The sequence below is a fragment of the Salarias fasciatus genome, assembly GCF_902148845.1.
Source record: "Salarias fasciatus chromosome 7 unlocalized genomic scaffold, fSalaFa1.1 super_scaffold_4, whole genome shotgun sequence".
NCBI classification, from domain to species: Eukaryota; Metazoa; Chordata; class Actinopteri; order Blenniiformes; family Blenniidae; genus Salarias; species Salarias fasciatus.
The window spans coordinates 26,972,561-26,999,663 of NW_021941229.1; the positions used below are offsets into that span (position 1 = coordinate 26,972,561).

Below are 27,103 nucleotides of genomic sequence, written 5' to 3' on the forward strand. Positions count from 1 at the left end.
TACTCCCTACAGCAGTACATCAGTACTCTGTAGTGTACTCCCTACAGCAGTACATCAGTACTCTGTAGTGTACTCCCTACAGCAGTACATCAGTACTCTGTAGTGTACTCCCTACAGCAGTACATCAGTACTCTGTAGTGTACTCTCTACAGCAGTACATCAGTACTCTGTAGTGTACTCTCTACAGCAGTACTCCAGTGTACTCTACTCTGTACCGGTTGGGGCCTGCCGGCTCCCGCTGCGCTCCCCGCTCCGGCCACCGGGGGCGCTGTTGCTGCTTGTGGTTCCCATAAGCGGGGGAGTGAGAGGTGCATGAAATGGAGAAAAATGGCGGATCATGTGCAGGTAAGCGGAGGTTTCATGTTTATCAGTCCGACACGCCGCCGGCGGCCGCGGCCGGAGCTCCGGACGCGGATCGGGGCGCGCTGCGGGCGGCGCGGAGCGGGCGTGCAGCGGCCGGTGGCGGGCCGCGGCGGCTCGGCGGCTGTCGGCGGTAAAAGAGAAGGATGTGTCCGCCTGTGTTGACTTGTGGCCTGCTGTCACTGCCGCTCGGCTCGGCTAGCTGCTCCCGGGCTGCGGGCTCGGCTCCGGGACACCGAACAAAGGCTGCGCGGGCACCGGGGGAGCCGCCCGGCCGGCCCCCGGGCCCCGTGGCTGGCGGCGGGGCGCCGCGGCCGGGCCGCCGGGACGTTTGGAGGCTGAATGCGGGGAAGTAAACAATAAAAGCAGGCTGGCGGCGGACGCGGCGGGCTAACGTTACCCACCGCCGGGCTGTCAGTTGGCGCCCGCGTGTCGCTCCTCCCGGCGGGTCCCCGACCCGGGACCGGAGCACCGGGCTCGGCTCTCATCGCTGCACGTGCCGGGGAGCCCGTCAGGTCCCCGCCGCGGCCCGGGCTCCGGTACCGGGGCGGTAGCATCTCACGTGCTAGGCTAGCGCTAGCCTCGGCTCCAGACGTCAACTTCTCCCGCCCGAGCACGTTTGAAAACATGACCGGGGCTGGCCCGCCGTGCGTCCGGGAGACGAGCCCCGGGGTGCGGGACGGAGCCCCGCAGCCCCGGCAGAGGGGCGCGGAGGGCGCGGCGGGGCTTTGTGTTGTTTGTGTGCGGGGTTAGCCTGCCCGGAGCGCGGCTCGGCTCGGCTGGTCCCGGGGAGGACGCATGGCAGCGGGCAGGGAGGGAGCGGCGGCGCGGCGTGTCCGAAAACGCTTCAGCTGCGTCTACATGGAAACGCTGCTGCTGACAGCCCCGTGCACTGCTCACGAATAAGGGTTTCATCCAGAGAGGGACCAGGACCGGGACCAGACCCGGTCCATTTGACTGGGCTTTGAGGTCAGAGTAAACCGGCCCCTGGGTCCGGGTTCGGGTCTGGGTCTGGGCTCGGGTTTTGGTTTGGATCTGGGTTCGGATCCGGTCGTGGTCAGTCAGGATAAGGAGTTTACAGCCAAGTCCAGTCTTTTACTGTGAATTAAAACTCAGTGTTTCTGTGGTTTCCATGGAAACGGACATCATGTTGAGGCGGTTGGGACTGTTCTGAAGCGGTGGAACCGTGGTGGTCTAAACGGGACCTGGAACTGGATCGTTCTGTGTTTGAAGACTGTTTGGATGAGTTCTCCTCACCGAGACATTCCAGTAAATCACTGATCAGAGAAACTCTGTGCTGGAATTACTGAGATGAACGGATGAACATTCACTCTCCTCAGTGTTTCCATGAATAGCGGATGAATTGAGATGTTTTTTGGTTCATTAAGTCAAATATTCCATCGTCTGTGAAATGAATAAAGTCACCGCTGTATTAAAGGAGATGAAAACTGATTATTTATCAATGAAAATCTTCTGTTTCGATCATCCTGGTCAAAACAATTACAGTTAATGATATGATCACATGAAACATGAAAACATGTTTACAAACCAGAAACACTTTAGAGAATATTCAGTTTGAAAATTATTTTTTTTTATTGTAGTTTTTGATGAATTGTTTTTTTTTTTTTTTTTTTTTTTTTTTTTTGTGTGGAAATAACAAAATATCTTTTAAAGTCAAGAATTATCCTTTCACAATAAGTTCCAGCTGGTTTTGTGGAATTAAGAAATCCTTGATTGCATTCTCCTGAATGAAAATAGATCATCTAAAATAACCTGAGCTTCGACAGCCGAGGGGAAGTTCCTGAACGCAGACCTGAGGATCCTGGAAATTATTAACGGCTCCTGATAACAGAACTGTACTGCGATCAATTAATCTCTGTGTTTTCATCTCAGTGAACAATGAAACCGATGTCCTCCCACAACCCATTAGACTGGTCTGAAACAGCAGCTAGCATCAGCTTATAGAGCATCTTCCTCCTCTAGCATCAGACTATAGAGCATCTTCCTCCTCTAGCATCAGACTATAGAGCATCTTCCTCCTCTAGCATCAGACTATAGAGCATCTTCCTCCTCTAGCATCAGACTATAGAGCATCTTCCTCCTCTAGCATCAGGTTATAGAGCATCTTCCTCCTCTAGCATCAGGTTATAGAGCATCTTCCTCCTCTAGCATCAGACTATAGAGCATCTTCCTCCTCTAGCATCAGACTATAGAGCATCTTCCTCCTCTAGCATCAGGTTATAGAGCATCTTCCTCCTCTAGCATCAGACTATAGAGCATCTTCCTCCTCTAGCATCAGGTTATAGAGCATCTTCCTCCTCTAGCATCAGGTTATAGAGCATCTTCCTCCTCTAGCATCAGGTTATAGAGCATCTTCCTCCTCTAGCATCAGACTATAGAGCATCTTCCTCCTCTAGCATCAGGTTATAGAGCATCTTCCTCCTCTAGCATCAGGTTATAGAGCATCTTCCTCCTCTAGCATCAGGTTATAGAGCATCTTCCTCCTCTAGCATCAGACTATAGAGCATCTTCCTCCTCTAGCATCAGACTATAGAGCATCTTCCTCCTCTAGCATCAGACTATAGAGCATCTTCCTCCTCTAGCATCAGGTTATAGAGCATCTTCCTCCTCTAGCATCAGACTATAGAGCATCTTCCTCCTCTAGCATCAGGTTATAGAGCATCTTCCTCCTCTAACTGATGGAACTTCAGCTAAACGTAACGAAGCCGTAATTTAACCAACAACTCTGCCTCATGCTAAGTGTAAACTGTCGTAGGACAGGGTCAGCATTAACTCCAGAACATTTACAGGTAATTTTCTTTTTTCTGTAACTTATTGTGAAGTAATCCCACAACCCCCACAAAGAAGTCCTGAAAAATGAATGAATGAATGAGTGAATGTTTGTGAAGTATCCTGAAAGCTGCTGGGTGAAATAGTTACTTTTCAGTTGCATTAATGTAACGATCCAGACTCGCAGACCGTCATGGAGGACTGCAGCTCGCTCCACCGCATCGCAGACTCACTCCAGGTCATTCACAGCCACGACCCCGATGTCCCACGCTCAGTCCGGTCCCTGAACGCGTCTTCTGCACACACTTTTCATCCATTGTGATTTTCAGGCCGAACTCCAGCATTAACGGTAGAAGTTGTGGTGAACAACAAGACTGAAGGAAGTGAGATGTGTAGCTGTCGTCTTCCAGTGTCGTTTCCTATCAGTCAGCTGATAACAGGTGAGCGCCGGGCTTATCGGAATCCCCACGCTCAGGTGAGGGCAGTGAACGCACCGCCAACTCCGTCCTGATGGATCAGCATGACTCAGCAGTCCGCCGGTCACCACAGTGGGCCAGCGGTCGACCGGGGAGCTGGAGGGGGGGCCGGAGGGGGGGCCGGAGGCGGGGACCGGAGGGGGGACCGGAGGGGGAGCCGGGGGGGGCCGGAGGGGGGGCCGGAGGGGGGGACCACACGGGGGGGAGCCGGGGGGGGAGCCGGGGTGGGGGTGAGAGAGCCTGAGGGAGAACTGAGACTCTTTTCCTCGCATGGAAAACCAGAAGCATGCAGCTGTGAAACAGCTGGACGGATCATCGAGAACGATGTTCAGTTCATGTTTTCCTCTATGAATCGCTGAAACTCAGTGCCTGGAGGACACGCCCCTCCACCTGCCGCCGCCGCTGCTGATCCACTGGGATTGTTCCGCGGCGGTTGGAGGTTTTGGTGAACCATGTCCTGCAGGTCCGTCCCTCCTGTCCAGCTGTGGTGGAGTTTTATTCTGAAGGGTCAGGGTGGGAGGCGAGCAGTAACAAGCTGTTTTGTTTTGTTTTTGTAAAACTGGAACCGGCACGGCGTGCGGCCCTCATCCAGGCAGGCGCCGGGGGTCGGCACCGCGGGGGGCCGCCACGCCCTCCCGCCTGGCCCTCAGTGTTTCCGCCGTTGCCGTGGAAACAGGCGTCGTTTTCCCCCGAAAGCCCGGAGCGTGGTCGTGTGAACAGAGTGTGTGATTGAGTGTGCGCCTGCGGTCAGCTGATAAGTGTGTGTGTGTGTGTGTGTGTTATCTAGGGCCTCGCCCAGCTGGAGATCCTGTGTAAGCAGCTGTACGAGACCACCGACACCGCCGTGCGCCACCAGGCCGAGAAAGCTCTGGTGGAGTTCACCAACAGCCCCGACTGCCTCAGCAAGTGTCAGCTGCTGCTGGAGAGAGGCAGCGTGAGCGCACACACACACACACACACACACACACACACACACACACACACACACACACACACACACACACACACACACCACCCTGCCTGTCGGTTGTTGTTCAGTTTGAGTCTGTCGGGCTGTCAGCATCTAATGACGCATTCATGAAGATTTCATGAAGATAGAGTTCAGAATAGAGACATTTTTATTATATTTATATTCAACCTATTTTCACCTGATTTTAACAGTTTTGCTCCTATGTCAGGGTGACAATATTGAAATTTCACCTGTTTTCGGTAAAAAAGAAGTGAATTTTCAAAAATTTGACCTCTTTTTAAGCAGTTTTTCATGTTTTTTTTTTACAACCATAATTATGTTACTTTAGAAAATTCTAAACATTTCAGGTTTTTTAAGCCGTTCTGCCACTTTTTCACTATTTCTTCAGCTTTTATCTGTTTTTCTTAATTTTACTTGAACCTTTATTTGAATCCCTTCTGAACTGAGCGTGACCGATCACTGAGCAGTGCTGTGGTGGAGCTATCACAAAAATAAGTGTAATGTTCATTCAGGCATCATGTGGTGAAGCTTCCTGGAGCCGCTGCAGAGGGACTGAGGAGCCACATGTGGCTCCAGGGCCGCAGGTTGAACACCGCTGGTCTGGAGTGTGTTTAGAGATGTTTCTGTGGAACACAGCCAGTGGGGCTTAGAGTTTCACATGTCATATCTTATTTGTCTGTGTGTGTGTGTGTGTGTGTGTGTGTGTGTGTGTGTGTGTGTGTGTGTGTGTGTGTGTGTGTGTGTGTGTGTGTGTGTGTGTCTCAGTCTTCGTACTCACAGCTGCTTGCCGCCACATGTTTATCTAAGCTGGTGTCTCGAACCAGCAACCCTCTGCCTCTGGAGCAACGCATTGACATCCGTGAGTCTTTATACACACACACACACACACACACACACACACACACACACACACACACACCAGGTGAACCCTCGTCGATGATCTGACCTGTGTGCGCCTCTTCCCCCGTGTGTTGTGTTGTGTTGTGTTGTGTGTGTGTGTGTGTGTGTCCCCGTCCCCGTCCCCGTCCCCGTCCCTCAGGGAACTATGTCCTGAACTACCTGGCCACGCGGCCCAAGCTGGCGGCCTTCGTGACGCAGGCCCTGATCCAGCTGTACGCCCGGATCACCAAGCTGGGCTGGTTCGACTGTCAGAAGGACGACTACGTGTTCCGGAACGTCATCGCCGACGTGACGCGCTTCCTGCAGGTCGGCGGGCGGCCCGGGAGGGGGCGGAGCCACGGGCTGGCTGTCCGTCTGTCTGTTCGTGTGTCTGACCGTGTGTGTGTGTGTCTTCAGGACAGCGTGGAGCACTGCATCATCGGCGTCACCATCCTGTCTCAGCTGACCAATGAGATCAACCAGGTGAGGCTCGCTGTCGTCACGGCGACAGCGTCCTTCCTCCCTGAACTTCAAGATTTACTTCTCACCTGTTTATAAACTGTTTGATTTGAAGATCATTTTCTTCTACATGAATCTATGAGTCAGGGTCAGGCTGACCGTGACCTCTGACCCCATCACTTCCTGTTTGGCTGAAAGTCCTGAGATGATTTTCTCTGGACTTGAGTTGTCTTCCAGATGTTGTGACTGAATTGTTTGTTTTCAGGATCTTCTGGATTATTTGGTTTCTAGATTCCAGGATTTTATTTTGATGGATTGAATGAAAAAAGTCTTTTTCCAGTCGGGATTTATTTTGTGATTCTTCAGGATGAAGGATCCTTTATTCACCATTAACAAAATCAGCAGGTTTCTTCTCGATCATGGATTTTTTTGAAATGAATTGATTAGTTTGTGGATATTTTTTTCAATTTTCGTCAATTATTCAGTGAATTTATTCTGTGTGTGTGTGTGTGTGTGTGTGTGTGTGTGTGTGTGTGTGTGTGTGTGTGTGTGTGTGTGTGTGTGTGTGTGTGTGTTTCTCAGGCTGACACAACACACCCGCTGACCAAACACAGGAAGATTGCGTCGTCCTTCAGAGACTCGTCCCTCTTTGACATCTTCACTCTGTCCTGCAACCTGCTCAAACAGGTGAGTGTGTGTCCTGCTCACCCTCTCCTCTCTCCCTGCTCTCGCCCCGCTCTCGCCCCGCTCTCTCCCCGCTCTCTCCCTGCTCTCTCCCTGCTCTCGCCCTGCTCTCTCCCTGCTCTCGCCCTGCTCTCGCCCTGCTCTCTCCCTGCTCTCGCCCTGCTCTCGCCCTGCTCTAACCCTGCTCTCTCCCTGCTCTCGCCCTGCTCTCGCCCTGCTCTAACCCTGCTCTCTCCCTGCTCTCGCCCTGCTCTCGCCCTGCTCTCGCCCTGCTCTCGCCCTGCTCTGTCCCTGCTCTGTCCCTGCTCTCGCCCTGCTCTAACCCTGCTCTAACCCTGCTCTCGTCCTGCTCTCTCCCTGCTCTCGCCCTGCTCTCGCCCTGCTCTCGCCCTGCTCTCGCCCTGCTCTCTCCCTGCTCTCGCCCTGCTCTCTCCCTGCTCTCTCCCTGCTCTCTCCCTGCTCTTGCCCTGCTCTCCCTGCTCTCTCCTTGCTCTCTCCTTGCTCTCTCCCTGCTCTCGTCCTGCTCTCTCCCTGCTCTCTCCCTGCTCTCTCCCTGCTCTCGCCCTGCTCTCTCCCTGCTCTCTCCCTGCTCTCGCCCTGCTCTCGTCCTGCTCTCTCCCTGCTCTCGCCCTGCTCTCGCCCTGCTCTCTCCCTGCTCTCTCCCTGCTCTCTCCCTGCTCTTGCCCTGCTCTCGCCCTGCTCTCTCCCTGCTCTCTCCCTGCCCTCTCCCTGCTCTCGCCCTGCTCTCTCCCTGCTCTCTCCCTGCTCTCTCCCTGCTCTTGCCCTGCTCTCGCCCTGCTCTCTCCCTGCTCTCTCCCTGCTCTCGTCCTGCTCTCTCCCTGCTCTCGCCCTGCTCTCACCCTGCTCTCTCCCTGCTCTCTCCCTGCTCTCGCCCTGCTCTCTCCCTGCTCTCTCCCTGCTCTCTCCCTGCTCTCTCCCTGCTCTCGCCCTGCTCTCTCCCTGCTCTCTCCCTGCTCTCTCCCTGCTCTCTCCCTGCTCTCGCCCTGCTCTCTCCCTGCTCTCGCCCTGCTCTCGCCCTGCTCTCGCCCTGCTCTCGCCCTGCTCTCTCCCTGCTCTAACCCTGCTCTAACCCTGCTCTGTTTGTCCTCCAGGCTTCGGGGAAGAACCTGAACCTGAACGATGAGTCTCAGCACGGCCTCCTGATGCAGCTGCTGAAGCTCAGCTACAACTGTCTGAACTACGACTTCATCGGGACGTCGACGGACGAGTCGTCAGACGACCTGTGCACCGTGCAGATCCCCACCTCCTGGAGATCAGGTCAGTCCAGATCCCCAGATCCCTCCTCCTGGAGATCAGGTCAGTCCAGATCCCCAGATCCCTCCTCCTGGAGATCAGGTCAGTCCAGATCCCCAGATCCCTCCTCCTGGGCACCAGGCCTGGACTGACCTGATCCCTCGTCCAGGGTTCATATTTTACTTTTCTTCTTCTGCCAAAATGTTGCTGCATAACTTGTCCCACGCCGGGACATATCTACACTCAGGAGTAGTGAGCTGTAACTTTTCTAAGCGATCCGGTGAAACAATTCCAAGGAGATTCCTAAAAAACAGGAATTTATTCTCCATGTAACCGGATGAGGGTCGACTGGAATAAAGACAAAAATCCCCCCCTGAACAAGTCCATCGTGCCTTGCCATAATTTCACGTAGAGACATCATTAAAATATCAAAACGTTGCCATTTTTGTCCTCTATCCAGATGCGAAAACCTCATTTCAATGTCTTTTACCAAATTTAATCTGTGAGCTTTAAAGTGTGGTGAGAACTTCAGCTGTTTCTGGAGTTTATCATGGGTTTGTATTGGAGAGACTCTCAATTTAAATTAAAAATAGTTTTTCTCATCCGCACGACCAGATTTCTGGCTCAATCTTCACACATCATACCTCTAAACGGAGCTATTTTCCTTGTGATTCTCACAAAGCTGTCTTTTAGTCTCTCAAACGGTTCTCTCTACAGATGTGTTTGTTTGAAGAGAGTGCAGAACATTCTCCATCCACTCCAATGCTTTCAGAGAGATTTTGTGGTTCAAATCCAAAAGTTCTCACATCTTCACAGTCTGTCCCCGGATGAATGGATGAACCTCCAGACAGGAAAACCTCAGGATGAATCCATGAAAGGCTTCTGATGCTCGCAGTGGAAAAAATGATCTATTTCACCTCTGAGTTCTGGAGAAACGACATTTCTTCAACCAAACACACGAAATGAAAAACTGCTGATTCACTGTCATGGCTGCTGAGAGCAGCTGGTCTCCATGGCAACAGACACACCTGCTGAGAGCAGCTGGTCTCCATGGCAACAGACACACCTGCTGAGAGCAGCTGGTCTCCATGGCAACAGACACACCTGCTGAGAGCAGCTGGTCTCCATGGCAACAGACACACCTGCTGAGAGCAGCTGGTCTCCACGGCAACAGACACACCTGCTGTCTCTCTGTCATGGCTGATCTTGGCTCAGAGCTCACAGTGAATATGGAGGAAATACACACACACACACACACACACACACACACACACACACACACACACACACACACACAGATTACTGTCGGCAGCGGCTGGCAGGCACAAAGTAACTTTTTTTAGTTTCCCAGCTCGGCCTCCTGGTTGTGTTAATTGTTCCTCAGGACTGACGGATGGTTGTTTTTTCTGGACACATGAACCATTCTGTGCAGGACGGAGACGTTGTGTCGATGAACTTTTCCACATATTTCTGATGCCGTCGACTTTTATCACTGAATTCATTTTTTTAATGATGGGATTGTTCTGGACGAACTCTTTGGATTACAGTTTATCAGATTATGTTTGATTTATATTCTGGATGAAGATTAGTTTTCAGTGAATTATTAGTCGGTGAATAAGTCGAGTCGTGATCAGAGTGTCCTGCCATCTGAGTTTGTGTCTCCTCTCTTCTCTTCCAGCGTTTCTTGATTCCTCGACTCTGCAGCTGTTTTTCAATCTTTATCATTCCATCCCTCCATCCCTCTCCCCACTGGTGAGTACCTCCACCCGGGACGTCCGCCCGCACGCCTGCAGCTCCGCCTCTGAGAGAGAGTGTGTGTGTGTGTGTGTGTGTGTGTGTGTGTGTGTGTGTGTGTGTGTGTGTTGCCAGGTCCTGTCGTGTCTAGTCCAGATCGCCTCGGTCAGACGGTCGCTGTTCAACAACGCAGAGCGAGCAAAGTTCCTCTCACATCTGGTGGACGGAGTGAAGAGGATATTAGCCAATCCACAGGTGAGACGCGCACACACACTCTGGAAGACATGCATACCCCAGCACCTCTAACGTGTGTGTGTGTGTGTGTGTGTGCGCGCGCCAGTGTTTACCGGATCCTAATAACTACCACGAGTTCTGCCGCCTGCTGGCGCGGCTGAAGAGTAACTACCAGCTGGGGGAGCTGGTCAAGGTGGAGAACTATCCCGAGGTCATTCGACTCATCGCCAACTTCACCGTCACCAGTCTGCAGGTGAGAGCTCCTCCACCGGGGGGCGCCGCCGCGGCGTGCCACGGCGTCTGCTCTGCGTCAGCCTGTGGCGTCCCTCAGGGATCCACGCTGGGGCCTCTGAAGTTCACACAGTCACATGTCTGATGGACGGACCTGATTGAAGAGCAGGTGTCCAAGTTCCAGTGTCCTCAAAGAGTGTGTGTGTGTGTGTGTGTGTGTGTGTGTGTGTGTGTGTGTGTGTGTGTGTGTGTGTGTGTGTGTGTGTGTGTGTGTGTGTGTGTGTGTGTGTGTGTGTGTGTGTGTGTGTGTGTGTGTGTGTGTGTGTGTGTGTGTGTGTGTGTGTGTGTGTGTGTCCCAGCACTGGGAGTTTGCCCCCAACAGTGTTCACTACCTGCTGAGTCTGTGGCAGCGCCTGGCGGCGTCGGTCCCGTACGTGAAGGCCACCGAGCCCCACCTGCTGGAGACCTACACCCCCGAGGTCACCAAGGCCTACATCACGTCCCGGCTGGAGTCCGTCCACGTCATCCTCAGGTGTGTGTGTGTGTGTGTGTGTGTGCTGCTGAACTGAACGGACTTCACAAATAGGAACGTCACATTAAACTCACTGAAACAAAGCAAGACATGAGACAATGAATGAATGAGGATGAACGAATGAAGCTAAAATGATCCGAGGTTCATTTGAAGGACTAAGAAATGAGTCCAAGCAGCAGACCTGGACCGGCGCTCAGCCGTGTCCCTGAACGCCTCCCGCGTTGCGTTCGGGTGCCGCGCGTTCACCCCGGTGTCCCCTCAGAGACGGGCTGGAGGACCCCCTGGACGACGCCGGCCTGGTGCAGCAGCAGCTGGACCAGCTGTCCACCATCGGCCGCTGCGAGTACGAGAAGACGTGCGCTCTGCTGGTGCAGCTGTTCGACCAGGCGGCGCAGACGTACCAGGAGCTGCTGCAGTCCACCAACTCCAGCGCCGTGGACATCACGGTGCAGGAGGGTACGTACGGCCCGCCACGCCACGCCATGCCACCGCACGCCATTTCAGGCCACGCCACGCCGCTGAACGCCGCATCATGTTACGCCACTCCACACCACTCCATTCCACGCCGCGTCACCTCACGCCACGTCACGCCACTCCATACTCCATAGTCCGCTCCACGCCATTCCCGCTGTCTGACGCTCTCTCCTCTGCGCAGGACGGCTCACCTGGCTGGTCTACATCATCGGGGCGGTGATCGGAGGACGCGTGTCCTTCGCCAGCACGGACGAGCAGGACGCCATGGACGGAGAGCTGGTCTGTCGGTAAGACTGTCGGTCTGCCTCAGTCCCTCCAGGAGGTTCTGGTCACAGCAGGTTCTGGTCAGACGGGTTCTGGACACGTTGACTTCTGTCAGGGTGTGATGTCTGGACAAAGAGAGAGAGGGGCGAGCAGAGAGAGACAGCGGCTCTCAGACAGTGGAGGGACTCCTGCTCTGTCCCGGTGCGGTGGTCCTCTAACGCCCCCTGTCTGTGTCTCAGGGTTCTGCAGCTCATGAACCTGACCGACTCGCGGCTCGCCCAGGCGGGGAACGAGCGGCTGGAACTCGCCATGCTGAGCTTCTTCGAGCAGTTCAGGAAGATCTACATCGGAGACCAGGTGCAGAAATCCTCCAAGGTGAGACCCTGCTGCTCCTCTTCCTCCTCCTCTTCCTCCTCCTGCTCCTGATTACAGCTTCACTCCCTCTTCAGACTGGTGTTACTGTGTTGTCATTTCCTTCCTGTAGGTGGAGCTGTTGTGTTTCTGCTGAACCGAACTGAAGCTGTGATGTTTACTTATGTCATGCTGTGTGTGTGTGTGTGTGTGTGTGTGTGTGTGTGTGTGTGTGTGTGTGTGTGTGTGTGTGTTGCAGCTTTACCGACGACTATCAGAAGTTCTGGGTCTGAACGACGAGACGATGGTACTCAGCGTGTTTATCGGGAAAATGTGAGTAAAGACTCAGCGGGTCGCGTTCAGAGCAGAGGTGTGTGAAGCGAGAACGTCTGGAGGGACGAGAACGTTCAGACCGTCGGGAGACGGAGGAACGTCTGTCTCGGTCGTGCACTGAAGAACGTAGCCATATAAAGAGTAGACCCGCGTGGAGCCGCCCGCTCTGCTTGGTGAACTTCTTGTTGTTCTTGAGTCTTTAATATTCGTACTGAGACAAAGATGAAGACGACTCTGTCGTCAGGCAGATGTTTCACTCTGGACGTGGTTTGGAAAGAAAACCTGCAAATTAACCTCAAACCAGAGCAAATCAAAAAATCCTGACAGAATCCTAAAAGCATCATCATAAAATCACAGTGGTGGTGAAGTGGTGTAAAAAAAAAATTGTGATTTTATTTGGAAAAATTGTGGTTTATGATTAAATAAACTGAAATTTGAGAATAGAGAAAAATAGTGTTAAAGTGATACTTCAACATTTTGGCAAATTGGCCCATTGAGCACAACTCCTCAGTCATCAGAGCAGCAGACTGACTGTTTCTGTGAGGCGAGCTGTTGTTTATTCAGAGGCGGGTCGGGGAAGGTTTTCGGGACGGACACAATGGAAGTGGACGGTATTTTTGTTCCCCCTCGTCAAACTCATCAAATACACAATCCAACAACCCCAAAACACTTTGGTGGACACGTTATAATCCACACATTCACTACGCTGCGGAATATTAATGCAAAATGACCAGATTGAGTTGTTTATGCGAAGATCGCTAAGACGGAACTACTTACTAAACATGGCGTCTGGGCGTAGTGATATCAAAAGAAAAAGTAGTTCCCAGTATTTGCTTCAGTGTCGTAACGCTACAATATTATTTGTTGGTGTTCCACAGCGTAGTGAATGTGTGGATTATAACGTGTCCACCAAAGTGTTTTGGGGTTGTTGGATTGTGTATTTGATGAGTTTGACGAGGGGGAACAAAAATACCGTCCACTTCCATTGTGTCCGTCCTGAAAACCTTCCTGACTCACGTCTGGATAAACAACAGCTCGCCTCACAGAAACAGTCAGTCTGCTGCTCTAATGACTGAGGAGTTGAGCTCAATGGGCCAATTTGTCAAAATGTTGAAGTATCGCTTTAAAATTCAGAATTTTATGAAGAAAAAAAAACTGCTATGATCATGAGTTCATCATTTCTAAATGTAACAACAGATACATCTGATTTTGAATTGTCTTCGACCTGCTCCTGTTTCAGCATCACAAACTTGAAGTACTGGGGTCAGTGTGAACCCATCACCTCCAAGACCCTGCAGCTGCTCAACGACCTGTCCCTGGGATATCCTGCTCCTGTGTGTGTGTGTGTGTGTGTGTGTGTGTGTGTGTGTGTGTGTGTGTGTGTGTGTGTGTGTGTGTGTGTGTGTGTGTGTGTGTGTGTGTGTGTGTGTGTGTGTGTGTGTGTGTTGTATTTTCCAGTGTGTGTGTGTTTGTGTAGTTGTGTATTTCTCCTTGACTGTGTGTGTGTACGTACAGCAGTGTGAGGAAGCTGGTGAAGCTCAGCGCGGTGCAGTTCATGTTGAACAACCACACAGTGAGTACACACACACACACACACACACACAGGTTAATGCATTTAACAGTCAAGTCTTCTGACAGTTTCACACTAAACTTTTTTTTTTTGTTTTTTTTTCTGCTTCCATATCTGATAAATAAAATGTTTATTGTGTATATTTTTAATGAACTTCAGTCGGTTTCTGTACTGAATTGAAAGTAAAGTTTTGCTTCTGGTTGAGTTCAGTGTGATTTTGTGGCTTTTCTCCTGAATTGAAAACGTCTTCCTGGTTTTTCCTGCAGAGCGAACATTTCTCCTTCCTGGGTGTGAACAATCAGTCCAACCTCAGCGACATGAGGTGTCGCACCACCTTCTACACTGCACTGGGGCGCCTCCTGATGGTCGACTTAGGTAGAGCGCGCACACACACACACACACACACACACACACACACACACACACACACACACACACACACACACACACACACACACACAATAAAGTTTGTCCTGTTAACTACATCAATGCGCTGTGGTATTGAATGAGTCTCTATTGTGTGTGTGTGTGTGTGTGTGTGTGTGTGTCTAGGTGAGGACGAGGATCAGTTCGAACAGTTCATGTTGCCTCTGACGGCCGCGTTTGAAGCCGTCGCTCAGATGTTGAGCACCAATACCTTCAACGAGCAGGAAGCTAAGGTAGCACGCTACGCTAGCACAATGCTACGCTAACACAACACTAACACAATACTCTACTACCACTATGCTAGCACAACACTATGTTAACACAATGCTATACTAACGTTATGCTAGTACAACACTACGCTAACACAAAGCTACGCTAACACAGCACTAACGCTATGCTAGCACGACAATATGCTAACACAACGCTATGCTAACACAATGCTATTCTAACACAACACTAGCACAATGCTATGCTAACACAATGGTATGCTAATAACACTTGGGGAACAATGGCAAGCTACCCAAATTGTAGTCTGACACAATGCTAAGCTATCATAACAGCATAGCATAGCGCTAAGCTAAGAATCCAGGTAGGTCAGATGTAGACTTGATGGAGGAATCTTAAGGTGTGTGTGTGTGTGTGTGTGTGTGTGTGTGTGTGTGTGTGTGTGTGTGTGTGTGTGTGTGTGTGTGTGTGTGTGTGTGATCTCCTGCAGAGGACTCTGGTGGGTTTGGTCCGGGACCTCCGAGGAATCGCCTTCGCCTTCAACGCCAAGACCAGCTTCATGATGCTGTTTGACTGGATGTATCCTCGCTGCTCCGACTCCTCCTGCTGCTCCTCCTCTTCCTCCTCTTCCTCCTGCTGCTCCTCTTCCTCCTTCTCCTCCTCCTCTTCCTCCTCTTCCTCCTCTCAGTCAGTCCTTAACCAGCTCCTCAGATACCCGGCCTACATGCCCATCCTGCAGAGAGCCATCGAGCTGTGGTACCACGACCCAGCATGCACCACTCCGGTCCTCAAGCTGATGGCTGAGCTGGTTCACAACAGGTAAACTGTTAGCATGTGGCCAGCTGTTTACAGCAGGTTAGCTGTTAGCATGTGGCTAGCTGTTTACAGCAGGTTAGCTGTTAGCATGTGGCTAGCTGTTTACAGCAGGTTAGCTGTTAGCATGTGGCTAGCTGTTCACAGCAGGTTAGCTGTTAGCATGTGGCTAGCTGTTTACAGCAGGTTAGCTGTTAGCATGTGGCTAGCTGTGCAACAATGACACATTTTCCCTTCACGTAAACGAGGCCTGAAGCAGTTTGTTGTTACCATGACGACAGAAGTCAACCAGTCCTGCTGTTCACACACTGTCCTCCACGTGGCGCTTTCTGTACATTAACTATGGAGTGTGTGTGTGTGTGTGTGTGTGTGTGTGTGTGTGTGTGTGTGTGTGTGTGTGTGTGTGTTCAGGTCTCAGCGGCTTCAGTTCGACGTGTCGTCACCAAACGGCATCCTGCTGTTCAGAGAAACCAGCAAGATGATCACCACCTACGGTAGGAGCGGAGGCGGAGTCCTGGCGGTGTAGCCCCCCCACCCCCCCCCCGATGGCCCGTCGCCTGACCTCTGACCTCTGACCCCAGGGAACCGCATCCTGACCCTGGGCGAGGTGCCGAAGGACCAGGTGTACGGCGTGAAGCTGAAGGGCGTCAGCGTCTGCTTCGCCATGCTGAAGGCGGTGCTCAGCGGCAACTACGTCAACTTCGGCGTCTTCCGTCTCTACGGCGACGACGCTCTGGACAACGCCCTGCAGACCTTCATCAAGCTGCTGCTGTCCATCCCCCACAGCGACCTGCTGGTAGGTGGAGAAGCTCCACCCCCCCCCCCCCAAAATCCCCCACAGCGACCTGCTGGTAGGTGGAGAAGCTCCACCCCCCCCAATCCCCCACAATCCCCCACAGCGACCTGCTGGGAGGTGGAGGAGCTCTGAATTCTGGCTGCTCTGAGCAGTTTTCTCCTTAAGAGAATCTTTTTCCTGCTGACCCCCTCCCTCTGGGGTCATGTGACTCTCGTGACCATATATGGGCGTTAGAGTGATGACATCATCATCATCAGCTGGGAGCAGCTGTGAGTCAAAGTGAGCAGAGTTTCTTCCTCTGCTCCTCGTTCAGCCGTTCATCACCTCTGATGGCCGACGCTCCAGACGCAGTCCGGCAGGAACCCAAACCCCAAACCTACCCTACCCTGAACCCCCTAAACCAATCCTACCCTGAACCCCCCTAAACCTACCCTACCCTGAACCCCCTAAACCAATCCTACCCTGAACCCCCCTAAACCAACCCTACCCTGAACCCCGTAAACCAACCCTACCCTGAACCCCCTAAACCAGCCCTACCCTGAACCCCCTAAACCAGCCCTACCCTGAACCCCCTAAACCAGCCCTACCCTGAACCCCGTAAACCAACCCTACCCTGAACCCCCCTAAACCAACCCTACGCTGAACCCCCTAAACCCAGTGGCGACGCCAGGCTATTTTTTTTGCAGGTGCTAACCCAACCGCTGACGGTGCTTTTACTTTCATGATGAAATGCCATTAAATGCCATATCAACAACCACAGCGCACAAAAATAGTCAACAAACGTTTGCAAACACACGTTTGTATTTAACACCCATTCAGCACAATTTAAAGGTTCTAAATTAAAATGCTAATTTCATCTAATCTTACCTTAACACAGCTGAAGAAACAAGCAGCAGCATGGAGCAGCGCCGCCAAAGTGCTGCATTTTACCATTTTACCAAGCACACTCCAGCTTTGGTTACAAAATCCACCACATTCTGAATAACATGCAGCTTCGAAATCAACAGACCTTCTTATCACATCCAGAATACAGCCCCGATATGAACAAGAACTCAAAATAAATGCAGTGTCCTCGTAATACATTTAATCAACACTGCTGCCACAGAACTCATTCTTCCCCGTTGATGTCTTTATAACACAACATAACATTCCTCCTGTGGTGGTTCAGGGCAAAGGCATCGATGATCTCTTCATGGTCCAAGGCTCGGGTTCTGTCTGAGTTTATTGCCAGCAGTGCCAGGTTGCTGGTTCGATAATCTCACCCTACCCTAAACCCCCCTAAACCAGTCCTACCCTAAACCCCCCTAAACCAGTCCTACCCTAAACCCCCCTAAACCAGTCCTACCCTAAACCCCGCTAAACCAGTCCTACCCTAAACCCCCCTAAACCAACCCTACCCTAAACCCCCCTAAACCAGTCCTACCCTAAACCCCCCTAAACCAACCCTACCCTAACCCCTCCTAAACCAGTCCTACCCTAAACCCCCCTAAACCAGTCCTACCCTAAACCCCCCTAAACCAGTCCTACCCTAAACCCCCCTAAACCAGTCCTACCCTAAACCCCCCTAAACCAGTCCTACCCTAACCCCCCCTAAACCAGTCCTACCCTAAACCCCCCTAAACCAACCCTACCCTAAACCCCCCTAAACCAGTCCTACCCTAAACCCCCCTAAACCAACCCTACCCTAACCCCCCCTAAACCAGTCCTACCCTAAACCCCCCTAAACCAGTCCTACCCTAAACCCCCCTAAACCAACCCTACCCTAAACCCCCCTAAACCAGTCCTACCCTAAACCCCCCTAAACCAGTCCTACCCTAAACCCCCCTAAACCAACCCTACCCTAAACCCCCCTAAACCAACCCTACCCTAAACCCCCCTAAACCAGTCCTACCCTAAACCCCCCTAAACCAGTCCTACTGTAAACTCCCCTAAATCAACCGTACCCTAAATCCGCCTAACCTAATCTACCCTACACCTGCCTTGCCGTACCCTAAACCTGCGTAACCCTACCCTAAACCTACCCTAAACCCACCTGACCTTACCCTAACCCTCAGACATGTACAATAGCCTCCGTTCCGGTCCAGCAGCAGGTCTGGTCTGGACCAGACAGCTTTCATTCAGCTTTGGTTTCCATGGTGATGAAGACGCGTTGTAGGCTGACTCTGCTCTCCGCTGTCCCCCCCGTCCCCCCCGTCCCCCGTCCTGCAGGACTACCCGAAGCTCAGCCAGTCCTTCTACTCGCTGCTGGAGGTTCTGACTCAGGACCACATGAACTTCATCGCCAGCCTGGAGCCCCATGTGGTCATGTACATCCTGTCGTCCATCTCCGAGGGCCTCACCGCACTCGGTAAGGCGGCGGCGCACACACACCCCTGGAACGCCGTGCGCGCTCGTGGTTTCATGTGTGTGTGTGTGTGTGTGTGTGGCAGACACCATGGTGTGCACGGGCTGCTGCTCCAGTCTGGACCACATCGTCACCTACCTGTTCAAGCAGCTGTCCCGCTCCACCAAGAAGAGGCCCACGCCCATGGCCACCGACGACCGCTTCCTGCACATCATGCAGCAGCACCCAGAGATGATCCAGCAGGTACACACACACACACACACACACACACACACACACACACAAAGATCTCTGTACTGCCATAGTAGTGAGGCCATGTTGTTCATTGACATGTTGTATTCCGAGCACCTCGTTCTAACCTCACCCTGAATGCCTAACCCAACACTGAACCTGTGTGTGTGTGTGTGTGTGTGTGTGTGTGTGTGTGTGTGTGTGTGTGTGTGTGTGTGTGGTGTGTGTGTGTGTGTGTGTGTGTGTGTGTGTGTGTGTGTGTGTGTGTGTGTGTGTGTGTGTGTGTGGTGTGTGTGTGTGTGTGTGTGTGTGTGTGTGTGTGTGTGTGTGTGTGTGTGCAGATGCTCTCCACAGTGTTGAACATCATCATCTTCGAGGACTGTAGGAACCAGTGGTCCATGTCACGGCCGCTCCTCGGACTCATCCTGCTCAACGAGAAGGTGACACACATGCGCGCACACGCGTGCACACACTCACACATACCAAGACACACACACATAAACATTCTGAGCCTTACGGTAGGTTCACACTTGCACGACTTTTTGCCACGATGTTGTCGTGGCGAGGCGTGCCAATCTGGAGTCACGGACCAGCAGGCTCCCGCACTGTTCACAACTAGTTCACGAATGCGCACGAACGTGCACGAATCCGTCAGTGTCATGAACTGGCACGACGCATTCACACATAGTTTACGTGCTTCCCGCATTGGCACGACATGGTTGCGCAATTCTGCACGTCATATAAAAGGGGGCTTGTCTGCTCGTCCCGACATGGCACGCAGTCACGACGGGTTTACGCACACGTCACGCCACGCCACGTCACGCCACGCCACGCCACGCCACGTCACGCCACGCCACGTCACGTCACGTCACGCCACGCACACGTCACGCCACGTCACGCACACGTCACGCCACGTCACGCACACGTCACGCCACGTCACGCACACGTCACGCCACGTCACGCCACGTCACGCACACGTCACGCCACGTCACGCCACTGTACGAGTGGTTTGTGACTCGATTCATGTAAACCTGGCTTTATGCTGAGAGTCCCTCAGTCTCTCTGTATGTGTTTTAAGAGTGTGTGTGTGTGTGTGTGTGTGTGTGTGTGCGCGCTGCAGTACTTTGCTGACCTGAGGAACAGCATCGTGAACAGCCAGCCTCCGGAGAAGCAGCAGGCCATGCACTTATGTTTTGAGAACCTGATGGAAGGAATCGAGAGGAACCTGCTGACCAAGAACCGGGACAGGTACCCCCCCACCACCCCCCCCCACCCCTCCCCGGGCGCTGCGGGGCGCTGCAAGCGTGACCTGACAGTGTGTGTGTGTGTGTGTGTGTCCAGGTTCACCCAGAACCTGTCGGTCTTCAGGCGGGAGGTGAACGACAGCATGAAGAATTCCACGTACGGCGTCAACAGCAACGACATGATGAGCTGACATTCCTCACACAGCCCGCCCCGCCTCCCCCCCCGGCCCCCGCACCCCCCCGCGCCCCCCCTGCCCCCCCCGGGCCCGGATGCCCGGGGTTCACCACGTGGGCTCCGCCCCCCGCCGCCCCCTTTTTGATATAAGCATATATAAATATATACAGATCTATTTTAACGCCAGTCTGCGCGGTCCGGCTCGTCACAGCGGGGCGGGGCGGGGGGGGGGCATGGGGGCGGGGCGCGGCGGGGAGCAGCCTGAACCCGGTGTACATTTCTTTTGGTAACATTTTGGACAATGTTTCTAACGGCGGAGCTGAAGAGACTCGCAGGAGCGAAAAACAAACGGCGAGCCCGGGAGGGGGAGGGGCCACGGCCGGGAGGGGGCGGGGCCTCCACGGTGTACATTTCCCTCTGCGCTTTGAAGTGATGTAAATAGATTTAAAGGGACGGTACGCCTGAAGGACGGGACGTCAGACCAGGAACAGGAAGTCCAACACTACCACGCCTCGTGGTCCGCCGCCGCCGTCCGGTCCCGGGTCCGGGCCCGGGCTCCTGGTCCGGGCCCCGGCCCCAGGCTCCGGGCCCCGGCCCCGGTCCCGGGTCCGGGCCCCGGTCCCGGGCTCCAGGGTCCAGGGTCAGAACCACACTGAAGACCAGGACGAACAAACAGAACCGGGCCTGATGTGAGGATCTGTTCGGGTTTAGTCTCTGAACGAACTCCAGGACGAGGTCATCGTCCTCCAATCACAGCTTCAGGTCTGAAACAGAGTTCACCCCCGGCAGAAAGCAAAGATCAGAAGATCCAGTCTCTCCTCAGATTTAATAAATCCTGACTTTATTTGAGAAGTTAAAATCTTTTAGGGCTGTTTTTAGGTTTCCAGCTGAAACTGGATTCGGATCAGTCCTGCTTCTGTTTCCGGTTTTCACCTTCCAGCCTGGAGATCTGGACTCGGCGTCTTGTTGCTCAGTTAAACACTAAAAGTCCTTCAGGAGGGATTCGACCTCCAGCAGAACCCGGAACCCTCGAGCCCCGACCGCGGAGCGCAGACCGGATCCCCGCCTCTTCCAGGAGAACCAGCCTCTGAGGTTCCTCAGGATCCGGTCCGGCTCAGAGGATCCCATCCTGCTCCCCTGTCCATCCTCTGCTCACAGAAACATTCAGGCTGGACTTTAGTGGGCCCTGACCCCGCCCCCTCTGCAAGCCCCGCCCACTTTGTCATAGCCCCACCCCTTCCCTACAGAGTGCGCCTGGCTCCGCCCCTCCATTCAGAGCTGCCTGCTGGGACTGGCCCCGCCCCTTCCCCTCGGGGCAGGACCTGGCCCCGCCCCTTTCCCTCAGAGCAGGGCCTGGCCCCGCCCCCTCCCCCTGTAAGCATCGTGGTTGCGGCTACATGTTCCCCTCTGGTAGGCTGGGTGCAGTTTCCACCATCTTGTTTACACTCGAGACCCTGGGACCAGGCGTCGGGACGCCCCGCCCCCTCCACCCCAGCCCCGCCCCCTCCACCTCCTGCAGGACCCGTGGCGGAGTCCCCACTCCCCCCCCCCTTTTTTTTTTTTTTTTTTTTGAGTGTGTGTGTGCGTGTGTGTGCGTGTGCAGAGTGGTGTCTTGATGTGGAGCTCCACCAGCCAATCACAGCGAGGAGAGGCGGGCGGTGGGCGGAGCCTGGAGTGTGTACTTTTAGCAACCTTGGTTCCTCTGTCCGACGCCGCTGCTAACCGTTCGTGACACCCAGCTCATCTCTCACCGTGTGGGCGTCGGGGACGCCCCGGTCCTGGTCCCGGTCCCGGTCCCGGTCCCGGTCCCGGTCCCGCGGTTCGAGTCCCGACGTGAATGTGTTGGATCCATAGAGTGAATAGCTGTTTGAGTTGTTTGGATGTCTGCTACATATAGTGTAAGCATTGTGACTGCAAATAAACCTCATTGATTTTTAACCCCGTCTGCTTCTGTTCACACACCAGAGTCCGGACCCGGGTTCAGGAGCCCGGTCCGGGTCTGGGTCCCGGGTCCGAGGTTCAACACAGAAACTGATGATCCAGTTTGAAACTCTGACTTTATTTCCTCGTTACAGACAAATTAAAAGCAGCGCTGATCAGGAGGCACCAAGAAGTTTAAATACAAAAAGAACAAACTGAGTCCAGAAACGTCCGTCTGACAGGAAGGAGGCGCAGAACCCGGAACCTGGAACCCGGAACCGCCGGACCACGAACCTCTAGCTTTTCGATGATTTTGATGTAAACACAGCGTTGTTGAAACCTTCTCTGTTCCGGGCGATTTCCACGGCGAAGAACTGCACCCTGGTGACTGAAGAGAGAGCCGGGTCAGAGAACCGGGTCAGAGAGCCGGGTCAGAGAGCCGGGTCACAGAACCGGGTCACAGAACCGGGTCACAGAGCCGGGTCAGAGAACGTCTGCAGGATCAGGTTTACAAACTACACAGTCTGATCCTCTACTTTTAAACTCTGCTTATGGAGAAGGCGACACCACTGGAACGTCAACGTGTTTTAACACGCGCCAGGTGGGCGGAGCTCTGCAGCAGTACGGCTCCCTCTGATTGGCTGGATGCCTTGACGTGTGATAAACGCTGCACACGTTTGAGATGTTCCGTATTTTAAAAATCGCAAAGTGGAACCTGAAACACTTCAACGGGTTTAATTAAGGCGAGAGCGGCTGAGTCCTGATGGTTCTCACCGAAGATGGTGTTTTCCTCGGTGTAGTCCTTCTCACAGTCCAGGCGCAGCAGCGTGCCGTAGTTAAAATCCTCCACCAGGCCCTCGAACTGGCTACAGAAGGGACGCCACCGCTACACACACACACACACACACGTTTGCAACAGAAACACAACTCACAACCTAAATTGTGGTGAATGAGGGGGAATCCAGGGCAAAGCCTGGAAGTTTAGACCAGAAGAGGTCCGAGTGCTGAACCCTGAGGAACTCCACGGCCCCCTACCTCTTTGGCCTGCTCGGACTTGAGGTCGTCGGCCTGCAGCAGCTTGATGTCGAGCTCCGGGAAGCTTTCTCTGAAGCTGCTGTAGATCTGGTCGTCCATCTTGGTCAGCTTCAGGAACTTCGGGTCCACCGAGGAAATCAGCTGAGAAGAAAGAAAAAAACTGTCATGTGAGACGAGGTTCTTTCACTGCGGTACTTTTCTAAAAGTAATCAGTTACAAGAAGGAAGTAATCTTATTGCTGCACTAGTGTGTATACAGTTTCTACAGATGTCAGGATTGAGAAGTTGACAGATGTCCAGATGTGACAGAGGAGTTGACAGATGCTGTAGAGATGTGAGGACTGAGGAGTTGACAGATGTGAGGACTGAGGAGTTGACAGATGTGAGGACTGAGGAGTTGACAGATGTGAGGAGGACTGAGGAGTTGACAGATGAGAGGAGGACTGAGGAGTTGACAGATGTGAGGACTGAGGAGTTGACAGATGAGAGGAGGACTGAGGAGTTGACAGATGTGAGGAGGACTGAGGAGTTGACAGATGTGAGGACTGAGGAGTTGACAGATGTGAGGAGGACTGAGGAGTTGACAGATGTGAGGAGGACTGAGGAGTTGACAGATGTGAGGAGGACTGAGGAGTTGACAGATGTGAGGAGGACTGAGGAGTTGACAGATGTGAGCAGGACTGAGGAGTTGACAGATGCTGTCCAGATGTGAGAGCCGTACATTAAAGTAAACCTCTGCGTGGTTGTAGGCCTTCATGGCCCACATCACCTCCACCCGCGGCTGAAAGACAGAAAGGAGGCGGAGTTAAACCAACACTTCTCCACTCCGCAGTCACTTCATCATGATGATGATGATGATGAAGGTGCTCACGTCATTCCCGTAGGCTTCGGCGGGCAGCGAGAGAGCGTGAGCTGCAGCCGCGGCTCCCTCCACACCCTGCAGGAACACACACACACACACACACACACACACACACACACACACACACACACACACACACACACACACAAAAACACTCACATTAGTGCACAGAGGAAGGGGCGTGTCCCCGGCTGGATGGACTCTCAGCAGCCAATCAGACTGCAGAAATATTTCAACATGTTGTCTGTTTTCTGTCTTTGTTTCCTTAGTTTACTGTTTCTGATGGTCTGTTTATTCACTGATGTTTACTTTGTTTATTATTTGTTTACTCTTTGTATCATTAACTGTTTATTCTTCATTGTTATTGTTTTTCTCATCATTTATAGCCTCACCCTCGTTGTTTACTTTCCACAAGTCAGTGCTCATTCTCTCATTTACTGTTTACTGCTTGTTTATTTTCTTTACAGCATTGTTGACTGTTTATTTCTCATTTTCTCTTGTCACGTTATTGTTTACTCTGGCATCATTGTTTATTCTCTTTATGCTATTGTTTAGTTTGCTCCTCCTTGTTTGTTTTCGTTATGTCATTGTTTACTGTTTACTTCTCGTTGTTTACTCCTCGTTCGGTCATTGTTTACTGTCCGGGCTCCGGTGTGTTTACACGTGTTTTCTCCGCTGCTAGCCTCCGTTAGCTCCGCAGGCTAACAGCCGCCCTGTTCCGGGCCGAGTCACCCGGGTTCGGGGTGTTCTGTGACCCGGACCGGTTCTTGGGTTCCTGCTGACGCTGTATCACGGAGACACGCAGTGACACAAAGACAAACAAACAAACAAACAAACAACACACACACACACACACACACACACAGGGCGGCTTCGTGCTGGATCCTACCAGAGAAGCGAGCCCGCTGTCCGACGCCATGCTTCCTCAGAGATCGTCTAGGAGGCAGAGGAGTCACTCTGCGCATGCGCTTCAGCTCGCTACTGAAATATAATCGTGTTTGAGATAAAAAAAAAAATATATATATATATAAATATAAACACGAACTTCAACACGTTGTGTAATAATAATAATAAATACATGTTATTCTGGCACCACTGAAGACAGAGAGAACTTTCTCCTCTCAGTGGCAGAAAACAACAGAGAAGTGGGGATTTTATCATCTAATACGCATGTATGAAATATATGAAGGAGCTACAGTCTTTAGCGACAACAAATCAGATCGTTTAGGAAACATTTCTGTCTTTTAGCAGGAATATTGGTCTTTATGGAAAACACAGGTCGCTGTTATTGAACCGCTTCCGGAGGCGGAGTGAGTCTTCTTACCTTTCAACGATCTCTGCTCAACTTTGACCATATGACGTCAGAAGGCGCCGATTATTATTATTATTATTATTATTATTATTATTATTATTATTATTATTATTATTATTATTATTATTATTATTATGACATATAAATGAAAATGTTTCTTTTGTCATGAACCTATTTTTTCATTGTTTTAATTTTGTTTATTCTACTATTTCTGAACTGAAGTGTCCCATCAGTGACTGACTGAGTGAGGTCTGCTCACAGAGGCTTTGAGCGGGACCGTTATAAACACATTAGGAGGGTTTTTTTTTTTAAATCTCAAACTAGAAGAATGTTTGAGGAGGAGCAGGAGGAGGAGGAGGTGTTGGTTTGGAGCTGCAGGAGGACGCAGACGTGACGCAGCGTCAAAACACACCCTCCCCCTCCTCCTTCTCCACCTCCCCCTCCACCTTCAGCATCAGAGAGGAGCGGCTGCTGGAGCAACAGGAAACCAGCCTCCTCCTCCTCCTCTTCCTCCTCCTCTTCCTCCTCCTCCTCCTCTGTCTGTCGGGGCTTTAAAGGCAGGTTTCTGCCACCCCTCCTCCTCATCCTCATCCTCTTCCTCTTCCTCCTCCACCCTCCATCCTTCCTCCAGCTCCTCCTGGATGCGCTCGGCTCACTTCGGCTCAGTTCGGCTCTTTTCGGCTGCGTTCGGAGGATTTCCCGGAACGTTCTGAGGTAGGAGCGGATTTTCTCTCATTTTCTGCCTCAGAGCGCCTGAAAATGACCCGCGAGCGGTTTTTATTTTATCTGGGAGCTGCAGACGCACTTGTCTCCGCTCCCTCCTCCTCCTCCACCTCCTCCATCCCGCAGGCCACATGACCCGCAGCCTCCAGCCGCTCCTCCGTCCTTGTGCTCGGTCAATCCGCCTCTCTGAGCCGCGGGTGGAGGCAGGCGGAGGCAGGAGGAGGGTGATGGGGGCAGGTGGAGGCAGGCGGAGGCAGGAGGAGGGTGATGGGGGCAGGTGGAGGCTGATGGGGGCAGGTGGAGGCTGATGGGGGCAGGTGGAGACAGGAGGAGCCACTTTAATCTCGTCCCGGACCCGTGTAATCCAATCCCGGCCCGCAGGAGCGGAGGTGATGCTGCAGATGTGGAGGACTTCCCTCCACATCTGCAGCATCTTCTCCGGGCTCGGTTCCGGTTCTGGTACCGTTACCGGCCGCCGGGAGCTCTGCTCCGGTTCTCGCTTCTTTCTGGGGCCGTTTTTCAGCATTTCTGCCCCGCATCGCCGCAAACAGCCGCTGTTTCCTCTCTGGGTCTCTGAACGTCTGTAAACGGTCAGGATCTGCTCACGAGCTTCACGTCCCGAGATATTCAGAAAAGTTCCGTTTTGAAAAAGAAAAAAAAAAACAGGCTGGTTGTTTTTCAGTTCATGTGTTTGAATCGTTCAAATGTCTGAAGAAAGCGATTAAAAAATCCAGTTTTCAATCATTATTCAGCAACAATAAACAGATTTTAACTCTTTATATGAAAACATTTTAGATAAATTTGTTTTTTTTTTCATTTTCCTCACAGTTTCAGGAAGTTTCAAACCATTTCAACTGAAAACTTTGGTGTTTTTTTGTTTGTCTATTTCCGTGACTGTTCTCCGTGTTCTGCAGTGTTCATGTTCTCCTGGACGGTTCTCCGTGTTCTCTGTGGTTTCATAATGTTTTTTTGGTTTATTGTGAATTCAGTAGTTCATAGTTCTGTTCCTGATCAGGTGTTTTCATGGATTAACTCCTGTTTAACGCTGCTGGCTGTGCAGCCTTCTGATTGGACAGCTCGGCCGTGACGTAGCCACGCCTCCAGGAAGTAAACAAAGCGTGCTGTCGTGGTTTTTCTCTGTTTCTCTCTGGATTAACTTTGATGCTGCAGTTTTAAAAACATCCTCGTCGCTCTGCTGGTTTCATTCTGTCCGTTTCTTCTAAAGCTCCGTTAATTCAACCGTCTCCGAGCCGGGCCAGCCGCCATCTTGGAAAATGGCGTCATGTGACGGACGAGCAGAACCTCATTCGCCTCACTCACTAGAACTCTGCTTCCAGAGGAGAATAAAGCGGCCAGATTAATTAAACTTAATCCTGAAGAGTTTTCAGACGTTTCCATGGTGA

General features: G+C 52.4%; 3 protein-coding genes across 4 annotated transcripts in view; 2 read left to right on the plus strand and 1 right to left on the minus strand.

Annotated features, from left to right (window-relative positions):
* Positions 1–279: 279 nt before the first annotated feature.
* On the plus strand, positions 280–21,787 carry xpo7 (exportin 7). Of its 2 annotated transcripts, none has more exons than XM_030084210.1 (28): positions 280–345; positions 4,414–4,560; positions 5,362–5,455; positions 5,636–5,802; positions 5,890–5,958; positions 6,517–6,621; positions 7,731–7,896; positions 9,551–9,624; positions 9,742–9,861; positions 9,947–10,093; positions 10,431–10,603; positions 10,866–11,059; positions 11,259–11,364; positions 11,581–11,716; positions 11,952–12,025; positions 13,266–13,346; positions 13,535–13,598; positions 13,862–13,970; positions 14,148–14,254; positions 14,737–14,825; positions 14,958–15,065; positions 15,471–15,553; positions 15,641–15,855; positions 18,064–18,202; positions 18,285–18,442; positions 18,772–18,870; positions 19,551–19,678; positions 19,772–21,787. In XM_030084210.1, the coding sequence occupies exons 1-28, from the start codon at positions 313–315 to the stop codon at positions 19,863–19,865; spliced, it is 3,279 nt and encodes a 1,092-aa protein (XP_029940070.1). In that variant the 5' UTR covers positions 280–312; the 3' UTR covers positions 19,866–21,787. The 2 variants fall into 2 exon arrangements, with proteins under 2 accessions (XP_029940070.1, XP_029940071.1); XM_030084211.1 differs by having other exon boundaries at positions 5,893–5,958.
* Positions 21,788–21,887: 100 nt separating this feature from the next.
* On the minus strand, positions 21,888–24,631 carry pbdc1 (polysaccharide biosynthesis domain containing 1). The gene is made up of 6 exons (XM_030084231.1): positions 24,555–24,631; positions 23,675–23,740; positions 23,525–23,584; positions 22,805–22,945; positions 22,544–22,655; positions 21,888–22,157 (listed from the first exon to the last, which is right to left on the minus strand). Exons 1-6 carry the CDS (start codon positions 24,582–24,584, stop codon positions 22,066–22,068), a joined length of 501 nt encoding a protein of 166 aa, XP_029940091.1. The 5' UTR covers positions 24,585–24,631; the 3' UTR covers positions 21,888–22,065.
* An 822-nt stretch (positions 24,632–25,453) lies between these two features.
* Positions 25,454–27,103, plus strand: part of dmtn (dematin actin binding protein) — an 11,313-nt gene continuing 9,663 nt past the window's right edge. The window contains exon 1 of the mRNA XM_030084227.1: positions 25,454–25,691. The gene's annotated coding sequence lies outside the window, so the exon portion shown is untranslated. The remainder of the gene's footprint in view (positions 25,692–27,103) is intronic.

Bases quoted from the DNA above. Each gene is read 5' to 3' on its own strand.
- xpo7 (XM_030084210.1), top strand. From the start codon at position 313: ATGAAATGGAGAAAAATGGCGGATCATGTGCAG. The intron at 6,622-7,730 runs GTGAGTGTGTGT...TTTGTCCTCCAG, and splicing joins CCTGCAACCTGCTCAAACAG to GCTTCGGGGAAGAACCTGAA. The intron at 10,094-10,430 runs GTGAGAGCTCCT...TGTGTGTCCCAG, and splicing joins TCACCGTCACCAGTCTGCAG to CACTGGGAGTTTGCCCCCAA.
- pbdc1 (XM_030084231.1), bottom strand. From the start codon at position 24,584: ATGGCGTCGGACAGCGGGCTCGCTTCTCTG. The intron at 23,741-24,554 runs GTAGGATCCAGC...GTGTTCCTGCAG, and splicing joins ACAGCGGGCTCGCTTCTCTG to GGTGTGGAGGGAGCCGCGGC. The intron at 22,158-22,543 runs GTGAGAACCATC...CTCTCTCTTCAG, and splicing joins CGAGGAAAACACCATCTTCG to TCACCAGGGTGCAGTTCTTC.